At 50.3% G+C, this 12,067-nt stretch overlaps 1 protein-coding gene across 1 annotated transcript; it reads right to left on the bottom strand.

Moving 5' to 3' along the window:
- Positions 1-7,956: 7,956 nt before the first annotated feature.
- On the bottom strand, positions 7,957-9,164 carry LOC119317780 (nudix hydrolase 17, mitochondrial-like). The gene is made up of 2 exons (XM_037592278.1): positions 8,654-9,164; positions 7,957-8,553 (listed from the first exon to the last, which is right to left on the bottom strand). Exons 1-2 carry the CDS (start codon positions 9,047-9,049, stop codon positions 8,452-8,454), a joined length of 498 nt encoding a protein of 165 aa, XP_037448175.1. The 5' UTR covers positions 9,050-9,164; the 3' UTR covers positions 7,957-8,451.
- Positions 9,165-12,067: the final 2,903 nt, after the last annotated feature.

The following is a 12,067-nucleotide window of genomic DNA, read 5'->3' as shown; positions in this document are numbered from 1 at the left end:
CGTCTCGGTCATGTCTGCATGTCTCCCGAACCCGTAGGGTCTACACACTTAAGGTTCGATGATGCTAGGGTTATAAAGGAAGTTTGTATGTGGTTACCGAATGTTGTTCGGAGTCCCGGATGAGATCCCGGACGTCACGAGGAGTTCCGGAATGGTCCGGAGGTAAAGATTTATATATGGGAAGTCCTATTTTGGCCACCGGAAAATGTTCGGGATTTTTCGGTATTGTACCGGGAAGGTTCTAGAAGGTTCCGAAGTGGGGCCCACCTGCATGGGGGGACCCACATGGACGTGGGTAGTGGGGGCAAGGCCCCACACCCCTGGTCAAGGCGCACCAAGATCCCCCCTTAGAAGGAATAAGATCATATCCCGAAGGGATAAGATCAAGATCCCTAAAAAGGGGGGATAACAATCGGTGGGGAAGGAAATAATGAGATTTCTTTCCTCCCACCTTGGCCAACGCCCCAATGGACTTGGAGGGCAAGAAACCAGCCCCTCCACCCCTATATATAGTGGGGAGGTGCATGGGAGCTATACACGAAGTTCTGGCACAGCCCTACCTCTCTCCCTACTCCTCCTCTCCCATGGTGCTTGGCGAAGCCCTGCTGGATTGCCACGCTCCTCCACCACCACCACGCCGTTGTGCTGCTGTTGGATGGAGTCTTCCTCAACCTCTCCCTCTCTCCTTGCTAGAGCAAGGTGTGGGAGACGTCACCGGGCTGTACGTGTGTTGAACGCGGAGGTGCCGTCCGTTCGGCACTAGGATCATCGGTGATTTGAATCACGACGAGTACGACTCCATCAACCCTGTTCACTTGAACGCTTCCGCTTAGCGATCTATAAGGGTATGTAGATGCACTCTCTTTCTACTCGTTGCTAGTCTCTCCATAGATAGGTCTTGGTGACACGTAGGAAAATTTTGAATTTCTGCTACGTTCCCCAACAAGGTCATATGTGGAAGTGGGAAAGTAGCTGAGGATTTTGGAGCATATCATTAAGCACATGAAGCAAGAGGCTCATTAAGCAACACCTCATCCCTCCTTGATAGTATTGGCTTTTCCTATGGACTTAATGTGATCTTGGATCACTAAAATGTAAAATGAAGAGTCTTGAGCTTGAAGCTTTAGCCAATCCTTTGTCCTTAGCATCTTGAAGGAGTTCCCACAACCTTTAGTCCATGCCACTCCATTGTTGAACTTATCTGAAACATGCTAGATAGAAATGTTAGTCCAACAAGAGATATGTTGTCATCAATTATCAAAACCACCTAGGGAGCACTTGTGCTTTCAGAAGGCGCACCTAGGGTGGGCCTTAGGGCCCATCTGCCCTAGGGTTTGCCCTCTTCCCCTCTTGGAGGCGTCTTGGACCTTGGTGGGAGGCGCCCCAGCCCACCTAGGGGCTGGTCCCTTCCCACTATTGGCCCATGTAGGCCTCCGGGGCTGGTGGCCCCACCTGGTGGACCCTCGGACCCCTCTGGTGGTCCCGGTACACTACCGGTGATGCCCGGAACACTTCCGGTGGCCAAAACCATACTTCATATATATCAATCTTTACCTCTGGACCATTCGAAACTCCTCGTGACGTCCAGGATCTCATCCGGGACTCCGAACAACATTCGGTAACCGCGTACATACTTTCCCTATAACCCTAGCGTCATCGAACCTTAAGTGTGTAGACCCTACGGGCTCGGGAGTCATGCAGACATGGCCGAGACAACTCTCCGGTCAATAACCAACAGCGGGATCTGGATACCCATGTTGGCTCCCACATGCTCCTCGATGATCTCATCGGATGAACCACGATGTCAAGGATTCAATCAATCCCGTATACAATTCCCTTTGTCTAGCGGTACGATACTTGTGCGAGATTCGATCGTTGGTATCCCGATACCTTGTTCAATCTCGTTACCGGCAAGTCTCTTTACTCGTTCCGTAACACATCATCCTGTGATCAACTCCTTGATCACATTGTGCACATTATGATGATGTTCTACCGAGTGGGCCCAGAGATACCTCTCCGTTTACACGGAGTGACAAATCCCAGTCTCGATTCATGCCAACCCAACAGACACTTTCGGAGATACCTGTAGTGTACCTTTATAGCCACCCAGTTACGTTGTGACGTTTGGCACACCCAAAGCACTCCTACGGTATCTGGGAGTTGCACAATCTCATGGTCTAAGGAAATGATACTTAACATTAGAAAAGCTTTAGCAAACGAACTACACGATCTTGTGCTAGGCTTAGGATTGGGTCTTGTCCATCATATCATTCTCCTAATGATGTGATCCCGTTATCAACGACATTCAATGTCCATGGTCAGGAAACCGTAATCATCTATTGATCAACGAGCTAGTCAACTAGAGGCTTACTAGGGACATGGTGTTGTCTATGTATCCACACATGTATCTGAGTTTCCTATCAATACAATTCTAGCATGGATAATAAACGATTATCATGAACAATGAAATATAATAATAATAACTAATTTATTATTGCCTCTAGGGCATATTTCCAACAATTCGTTCATCCACCGTAGAATACTTATGCTCTTGAGAGAAGCCACTAGTGAAACCTAGGGCCCCCGGGTCTATCTTCATCATATTAATCTTCCAATACTTAGTTATTTCTTTTACTTTTTTACTTTGCTTTTATTTTACTTTGCATCTTTATCATAAAAATATCAAAAATATTATCTTATCATATCTATCAGATCTCACTCTCGTAAGTGGCCGTGTAGGGATTGACAACCCCTTATCGCGTTGGTTGCGAGGATTTATTTGTTTTGTGCAGGTACGAGGGACTCGCGCGTAGCCTCCTACTGGATTGATACCTTGGTTCTCAAAAACTGAGGGAAATACTTATGCTACTTTGCTGCATCATCCCTTCCTCTTCGGGTAAAACCAACGCAGTGCTCAAGAGGTAGCATTAACCCCTAGGCTATTTTGCGTCACTTGCCTATCGAGACTAGCCATTTGAGTATTTCCGGCAACCTTACTTGTGCACATTAGTGATCTACACCTTCCATTGCATACATACAATATCATATTGGTATCAGATCATCCCTTGTGCCACAAGTTTGTTCCCGCATATATACAATTGCTATCTTGCTTTGTGCATTGTGCAAAAGTGGTCATACACAAAAAAAGCTTTTAAGCAAAAGAGAAAGAGCAAATAAGTTTGTAAGCAAGTGCCATAGCATCATACCACATTGCATATAAGATTGTCATATCCGATCATCTGTGATCATACCACCGGAACACCATACATATATAGCATACTTGGGATAGCAAGTTCATACATTTTGCATATCATAGGTTGTGCACAAGTGTCGTATCCTCCCATTGAGCAATCGTGCTAGCGTCTCTCTTGAGTTGTGCAACACGAGCGTTTTCCGTGGATTCCACATTTTATGCTCATTCCTTGGTTGCATGACCCCATTTATCTATCTGTGTGTGTGTTTCCGTGTACCACATATTGCTATTGGTCTACTTGTTTCACTTGCGAATTTGTGAATCTCTTTCAATATTATTGACTCTTGCTAACATTTTGCATTAAATTTTTGTGCCACTATCCTCACCGAGCTCCACCATAAGCCTTATTTGTGTAGGTGTGAGAAATTGACAAGATCGGTACCAACTGTGCTATTTCTTTGTTACATCGTTGAGTGATCATTGATCCATTTTCAACTTCGGTCAAGGTACATTTGGTATAGTTCTTCTCTGTCTCCTACTCATATTTGCTCGAGTCTTGTGATGGATAGGCAAGACATTTCATCTTTGGTCTACAACAACAACAACGAGTTCGATGCCACGAACAACTCCACCGACGCCAAGATGCAAGCTCAAATGGATGAGATCAAAGCCCTCATCAAGTCCTACAAGCGATCTTCCTCATCCTTTGTCACACCATATGCTTTGCATGATGACGACACTTGTTTGGTGAATAACCTCTTGAATGCTTGGTTTTGCACTGACGCTAACCACATTTGTTTTTCCAAGTGTTTGTTGTCCTTACTCCTTTTGAAGGAATCACAAGACGGTGCGACATTGAAGAGTGCCCATTTCGAGCTTCAAGATGACAAGAACTTGGTGAACGTCCACTTCTACACGGCGAAGCCATCTCTTTCCCATGGTGATTTGGTTTTCGATCCGAGGTCAGATCTTTCCCAAGGGAGGGGAAATGATGCGGAGCATCCTACGGACATCACCATGTCAAAAGTCCGTTTGGCAAGTGACACGTTCGACATCCACTTCACATACACAAAGGTGAATCATCTCCTTTACGCGTGTTCACTTGACCCCTTTAAGGATGGTATACTACTTGACACTCCACTCGTGTGTATGCATAGGTATTGTCGGAATGCTACGAACGACGACGAGGAGTGTGAGCACAAGTGTACAACTACACCATCCACGAGGGAAGCGTGAAAACGAAGACGCAAGAAGAAGAGCTGCCGACGAAGCTCCAGCGAGCGGACGTCCGGACGACACCGGACGACCGGCCACTCCCAGCGAGCGGACATCCGGTCCCCACCGGACGACCGACACATCTACACCCGAGCCAATTCAGCGGAAGACCGACGACACGAGACGACCGGCGACCGGACGACCGCCAGCTACCGGACGTCTGGTGCCACCTCAACCGAGCCAAAGTGAGCGGAAGTCCGGCGACTACCGGACATCCGGAAGCCCACGAGCCACCGGACGACCGGTCCCCAGCGGACGTCCGGTACCTGTCTGCGTACAGGGATCGGGCCCGAGGCCCATGTATCCCTCTCCCATTACCCCTTTGTGGACCTAGACTATACATACTCCTCCACCTTCTCCTAGTTAGGGTTAGCGTTGTGTTAGCTCATTTGTGAGATAGAGCTTCGCTCATCCATATCGGATCTACTCCTTGAGAGATATCGCGGCCCCTCTTCGGAGAAGATCCATCTTGGATTCAAGATCCCTTTACGGGAAGATCCCCTTGTGGATTCAAGACCTCCTTACGGAGAAGAACTGGCTATCCTTTGTATCGTCATTTGTTGATCGTGGATCATGTACCTCCTTTTGTGTTCATGGATCTAGCACATGTGTGACCATATTTTGTTGGTTTTAGTGTTTCTCTCGTGTTTTCCCTCGTGATTCCTCTCGTTTTCCCCCTCGTGTTTTTCGTGTTCTTCGCAGGATCCGCTCCTTTCGTGAAAGATCGGTCCTTAGGGTTTCCACCCTACATCACATCACCACCACACGTGTCCCAATAATGTTGAAAAAAGTGCGTCGGGAAGCCATCCGGACCGGGCGCCTCAGTGGGGTACATCTGAAATAGTGCTACTTCAACTTCCTCCTGGCTCAAGCATAGATGCCGAACAAACTTTTTTAAGATGAGGCGCCCAACAAACTGGTCCAAGATCCGTTAAAAATACGAAGAAACCAGTCCAACAATGGACTGCCGGCGTGCTCGGTCCAGCCGGGGGCTCCTTCCTGCAGTCCTGCTCGCCCAGACGCCCACCAACCGCGCGCGGTCGCCAGCGACGATGATAACCCGACCCGCTCGCGGTGAGCACGTCGTCTCATAAGCTTATTGTACTGTTGAATTTGTCAAGTTGCCACTAGACTAGGCCCGTCCTGCGTCAGTCCCTCCGAATGGCTCCGAGCCACACATTGATCGGGTCGAGCTGCCCCAACTTGAACGATTCTGCTCCGTGAACCGGCGCTCGGTCCCTCGCCGGCATGCAGCTTGAGGCTCGGTCAGGCCTCGGCGATGGCGGAGGAGGAAGCTGCCCGAGCGAGCGTGCATCTGAAAGGTCCCGGCGAACGGTAAACTTGGATCGATGTCCTCCACAAACTCAATCAGACTTATCAGAGTCACTGTACAACGATCTACCGAGAATCTTTCACTGCGTTGAGCCGTCAGCGTCGGCGACGCAACGGATTCGTCCCGTCCCCCACACCGATCTACCACCGCAAAGGTGAAAGGCGGAGGCCACAAAAGACACCGGTGCCGTCACCGGTGCAAAGAAAATCTAGGAGCGAAACGGCGGGCGGAAGCAAAAGCACTGCACCGCCGTGATTAACAATCACCGGCGTGCCGCACAAGTGCCGATAAAACAAACGAAACGACGGGCGGGCGGGCGGGCGCCACCCTCCGTCCCCATCGCGGGCCGGGCCGGGTCCACTTTCTCCTTCGTCTCTTTCACTGTCGTCGTCAAGTTGTTTATGAATTACTCTACGCCAATGGATGACTCGTCAGCCGTTTTTATCCCGCGGCACCCAACGAGCCAAGCGTACGTGGACCGCCACGACTGCACGGGCTCAGATTAATCCCACCCTCATCATCATCTGCCAATCAATGGGGGTGAGTGTTGTACTATAGTGCTCCTACTAGCGCGCCGTGATGCCGACCAGCCGCAACGATAATTTTTACTACGGAGCAAGCGAGGGGGCGACAAATCCTACTGTCCAAAGTCAAGCGGGTCTCCGCAATATAATCGGCGGATGCGGTCGAGCGAGCGGCGCGGGGCCACGCCGTGACTGGGCGCGCGCGTCGCCTTCCGCACGTCGCCGTCCAGCGGCAGTGTCTGTACCGCCCGGCTCCCCCCAAATTTCGTTTCGTACTGATTGAAGCAATGAAACTTTAGCGCTCTTTTGGTTCATAAGATAAAATTATCATAAAAATAGGAATCTTGTAGAAAATGAGATGACAGGTATCTCAAATCTTATGAGTAGGAATAGTAAACAAGATGTCATTTGGTTACCATCAAATGAATTTTTTCATTGAGTCTAGGCTCATTTTTATTTTTTTTATAAAATGTGGAGGATAGGAATCAATTCTATGTAGGAATATGAATCCATTCATATGAACCAAAGATCTCTAAAGGAAAAAAAAATTATAAGAATCCTATCCTCTAGAATTCCTATGAAATTCCTACAAACCAAATGGGGCAGGCTGGGGCATGGCCTCCCGCATTTTCACGTCAGCTCTTATCTGCGTGAGAAAACGGCAGGGCACGACACCCTACATCTACGTGACAGGCATAGGCAGTGATTGCAAAACCTTTTTCATTTCGGCGTGTCATGTTTTCGCACACACCCGGCCGGACGGAGCCTCTCCACGTACTAGTAGTCTAGTACTACAGGCGTGTATCGTCGCCTTCTCCGGCGAGGGCGGTCCAGCCGTAAAGGGGATGCTGCTGGCGGAGCCGTATCTTGAAACGGGTGGGGATTCGATCCCTTGGACGTGCGAGCATATCCAGCACTCGCTGCCTGTAGCAGCTTCCTTCCACCACCACGTACTCCACTCGGTAGTAGCTGCCGCGCCAGCGGAACAGAATCAATGCTTTGCTTAGAGGGTGCTTGGATATAAGGGATTATTTTTAGTCTGACTAAAAATAGTCTCTTTTAGAGGCTAAAGTTCCAAGCACCCCTGACTAAAGAGAGGCTAGGACTAGTCTTGAGGCTAAAATCTTTTAGTCATGGGAAACCTACTAAAATATGTATTAGCTCTCTCTCTCCTTATTTAATTCCTCTTCTTAGTTCTGGATTGGAGGGTTTGAAGGATAATAAATGCTCAATAACTAGATTTTAATCTCTTTAGTACTTGGATCCAAGCATGGGTAAGACTAGCAAGTTTTAGTCCCACTACTTTTAGTCATGGGACTGAAACGTATCAAGCATGCTCTTAGCTTTCTCTCTCGGTTGCGGTGATAATGCAAGGGAATAGGAACATCGCAGCAGGACAGGACAGATGCTCCGGCCAGCCGAGAACGGCCGAGAACGCGCGGAGAGGAATTAGCGTGCGCTCGACATCGATGTTGCTGTCCAAGAGCAAGTCTAATGGCGTGCGCAACTTTTGTTTCTGATCAAACAGATATAGCGGTAGATTTTTTTTCTTTTACTTTTGCAGGAATTTGTGTGGTGACAGAATAGTACTCCACTAGCTCATTTCGACGACAGGTAATTCCAGACGGAGATTGTACAGTAAGTATTACTAGTCCTCATTTGATTGATTGAGCGTGCCACAAAGACGCGGCTACTTAATTTAATTTACAATTTGATTGATCTTTTACTCCCAGAGCCTAAAGAAAGAATCGTGAACATGTTCGTTCGGCACTGTTTTGTCATTTTTTCCTGCCCCGTTCGCTTCCGATCTCTACCTCACACATTTCTAAGTTCGTCCCCATTATTTGCCGCGCCGACGACGACTCTGCGCCTCCTCAGGAAAGCGTCGACGCGCGCGTGCCATCGTGGATCCCAGCCCGTCTCTCCGGCAAGGGCGGCCAAATATATGCTCCGGTCCGGTCGTCGTACGACACCGGACACGCCGGCAGGCCTGCCGCTGCACCGAGGAAAGGAGAGAGAGACGACGAGGACGACGGACGGACGGACGTTGGTGCTCGCTCCCGGCCTCTTCTCGCGAGAGTCGCGCGCGCTCGAGCTCCAGTCACCCCGCCAGCCCGCTTGGCTGTTCACAGGGCGGACTGCGGCTTGGCGTGCCGGGCGACGAGCTCCTCGAGCGCCTCCCGCATCCAGCAGTGCTGGCATCCCTCCATGACCTGCTGCACCGTGGCCTGCTCAAATCAATCGGAAATCACACGTTTAGAGGGCATGTTCTTGGTTCCTAATTTGACTCTGCGTCAAGAAATGAGGGGGGCAAGAAGCTGTGCTCACCCAGGTGCGCTTGCGGGAGGCCATCTCGGGCCACTGCTGGAGCTCGTCGGTGACGCGGAGCGGGTACATGATGCCCTCGTAGGTGGTCTGGTAGCGGCGGCTCTGGTAGTGCCAGCAGCCGAGCACCTTGCCCATCTCGCCGCGGACGCCGGCCTCCTCCAGGGCCTCGCGCCGGGCCGCGTCGTCCATGGACTCGTCCAGCTCCCACCCGCCCTTGGGGAACATCATGCCGTGCCCCTTCTGCGAGCTGATGACCAGCACCTCCAGCTCGCCCTCGCCGTCGCCGTCGCCGCCTGCGCGCACCCGGTACGGGATGCACCCCACCACGATGCGCCCGCCGGTGCTCGCGCTGTACCGCTGCAGCTCGCGCCCCTGCCTCGCCACAAGAACGGCCATCGTCCGAATCTTTAGCTAGCTGTTAACCTAGACGCTCGTTTCGTTGCAAGAGGAAGAAGATGAGAGATGGATGCTGGAGTAGCAGCTGTTGGTTTGCGGCCATGGAGCTGGGCATCCGGGGTATTAATAGGCGGCGAGCGGCTGGGGCCGATGGAGTTATTGCTGCTGCCGTATGGCTGTTGCGAGCGGACGAGTAGGTCGTAACATGGGGGTGGGGGTGGAGCATGGGCTATGGACCAGCACCAGATTAGCTGGGCGCGGCTGTGGCTGTGGACGCGGCGCACGGGCCCTCCGCCCAGGGTTGCCGTTCCGAGGTAGGGCATGGCGCGGCGTTCACGGACAGGGGAGGGTAGGATCCGAGCACAGGCGCACAAGGTTTTCCTTTTCTTTCCTTCCTGAACGGTCGTTTTGTTTGGCTGCATGGAATTAGGTACTCCTTCTGTGGTACTGTATGAAGGAAATTTGAGCTGGTCTTTTCCTTTCATAGAGTAATACCACTTGCTCTCCGGTCATATTGCAGTGCTAGATCGCAATCCCGCAAGGAAATTTTTGCGTCATTTTGGATTTTCTATAGCATATACTTGTGAAAGGAAAGACAAGATGGGTGTCTACTTGCAACATAGGAAAATTTTGTGTGCACTATTTTCAACCTTGGAGGCTGGGAGGAGTTGTTTTTCATACCACGTGGCTTTTACTTCTACACCATTCTGTTAATGAAAGCTTTCCATGGGCATCGGGTGAGCAATGTGGAGCTACGGTTACCACACAAATAAGGGATAACGCTTCTTGGAGGAAAACACATAACCGTTTTTGCTTTGGTGTTGCCTCCGTGCTTGGAAAAGGGAAATGAGTTTTGCCCCAAATCGAATGATTTAAAGTTTGACCAATTTTTATATAGTAAACTATCAACAATCACAATACCAAATTAGTATTCCTACACAAATGAGAAATATTTTTTGGAAATGCTAAAAGTCTGACGTAAGATTAATACTGTTGGGCCCGTGGGACTAGGGGTACCCAGGCTCGTCTGCCTGCGGCCCAGGACGCGGCGCACGCCGTAGGCCCAACGCGGCCCACCTTCAAGGCTTCACAAGTAAGACCCTCGCGACGCGCGTGCCAGGCGGGCATCACCAAGGGCTCCTCGAGGGCCTCACGCAGGGTAGCCTCCAGAAGCTGCCTCCCGAGGTCCCTCGCGGGGAGGATATGTCTAGGCTCACCAAACCCGCCTTGCGCTGCACATGGGTGACGCGAGCCGGGACAGGCGTCGCCAGGAGCCATGCCAGCAGGTGCGGATGGTGAATCTTTCCTCTTTGGTGCTAAGGAGGCAAGACCAGCTCGTGGGTTCTAGGACAATCCCAAAGATTGCCATTTCAGTGCTAGAAGACCAAGACAACAGGCTCGTCAAGACAGAGGTCATCGTCGAGCCCACCGGCACGTCATGGCAGGGAGCTTTAGGAGACGAAGACCATTTTTGCCAAGATAAGTTGTACTCATGTTCCCCTTCTAAATTGGCTGTTGTGGTCACCCTTCCCGCCTTGTGTTTTGGGGGAAGAGGATCGGGCCAGTATAAGATAGGCAGAGCACCACCATAGAAAGGGATCGGACCCCCGGGAGCAAGAAAACACCGTGTACTCTCATACTCATCCTCCCTCGCAAGGCTATCCAACCACAAAGTATGAGTAGATTTTTACACCGCAAGGTGGCCCGAACCTAGGTAAACTGTCGTGTTTCTTGTCCTTCTTCCTTGGCTCGAGCACGCCCAGAGCGCCGCCGTGAGGTCGAGAGCAGCTAGGTAGGGCGTAGCGAAGTTCAACGAGCGCACCCCAGAGTTCGAACCTTAGTTGGGTCCCCGAAGCCCCGATTTCGAGAAATACACATGGAAAATAAAATGTTTGTCATGGCAATTTATATTGAGGCAACGATGACAAATTTAGTTGCCGAGCATGACAATTTTCTAACAAAACAATAAACTCAGACGGATTTGCCATGCTTGCCATGCTCGAAAAACATAATTTGCCATGCCTAAAAATTTGATTCCTGGTGGGCCTTCCGCCATTTTGAAGGACGACGGTGAAGACGCGGATGACGATGGATGTATGTGTGATCCTGTATTTTCTGCTAATCAATCCACACGCGTGGGAAGGGTCTTTTGCGATGGTGGTGGCTTGTACTATACCGTTTTTTACAGTGTCGCATGTTGGCGCTTATTGTCACATCCCTAGTCTGGTATGACTTAGACTAGCTAGCTATTTGTGCATCATATTTAAATTTCATTTAATTTGAAATGAGGATTGGTGGAAACCCTCAGAATCATTTTTGAAAATGACCCAAATAAAAATTTCTCCAAAAGGGTCCAAGAAAATGCTCATGATGCCCTCTAAAAATATTGGACAGAGATAAAAATCAAAACAATATTTTTAGGAGCTCATGGATATTTATTTTGGCCATTTGGATCAATTCGATAAATATTTGCATTGGAAATATATTTCTATATATATGAAATATGGTCCAAAAATTATGCCAATTATAAAAGAGCTCTGGAATAATATATCTAGCTCCTGCAAAAATTGGCATAAGGAAATTAAATGATTTAATATATTTATTAAATCAAAACAAATGTCAGAAAAATTAGAAAACAAAAATAAAAGAAGGAGGGGCTTACCTGGGCCTCCCCTCCCCTGCGCAGCCCAGCAGCAGCAGGCCGGCCCAGCCAGGAGGCGGCCCAGCCCGCCTGGCCCCCCTTCCTCTGTCGTCTTCCCCCCGACAGGGGAACGGCGTGTGCCCGACGCTCGCCGGCACGCGCGCGCGCCACCTCCCCCCCTGCTGGCCACCTCCTGCTTCCTTCTCTCGCCCTCGATGCCCGGACGAAGCCACGCAGCTGCCCCGCACCGCTCTCACTCTCCCTCGCCCTCCTCCTCTCCCCCTGCTCTCTCTCCCTCTCACCCGAGAACCGCCGCCGCCGCCGACGGGCATCACCGTAGCCACCGCCTCTCCCTCGCCTCCCCGTCGTCCCCAGGA

The sequence above is a fragment of the Triticum dicoccoides genome, chromosome 6A (genome assembly GCF_002162155.2).
Source record: "Triticum dicoccoides isolate Atlit2015 ecotype Zavitan chromosome 6A, WEW_v2.0, whole genome shotgun sequence".
Lineage (NCBI taxonomy): Eukaryota > Viridiplantae > Streptophyta > Magnoliopsida > Poales > Poaceae > Triticum > Triticum dicoccoides.
The sequence above is the reverse complement of the archived record's forward strand: the minus strand, read 5'-3'. Positions and strand labels throughout refer to the sequence as shown.

Coding starts and splice junctions, on each gene's coding strand:
- LOC119317780 (XM_037592278.1), bottom strand. CDS start 9,049: ATGGCCGTTCTTGTGGCGAGGCAGGGGCGCGAGCTGCAGCGGTACAGC. Junction 8,554..8,653: donor CCTCCCGCAAGCGCACCTGG/GTGAGCACAGCT, acceptor TGATTTGAGCAG/GCCACGGTGCAGCAGGTCAT.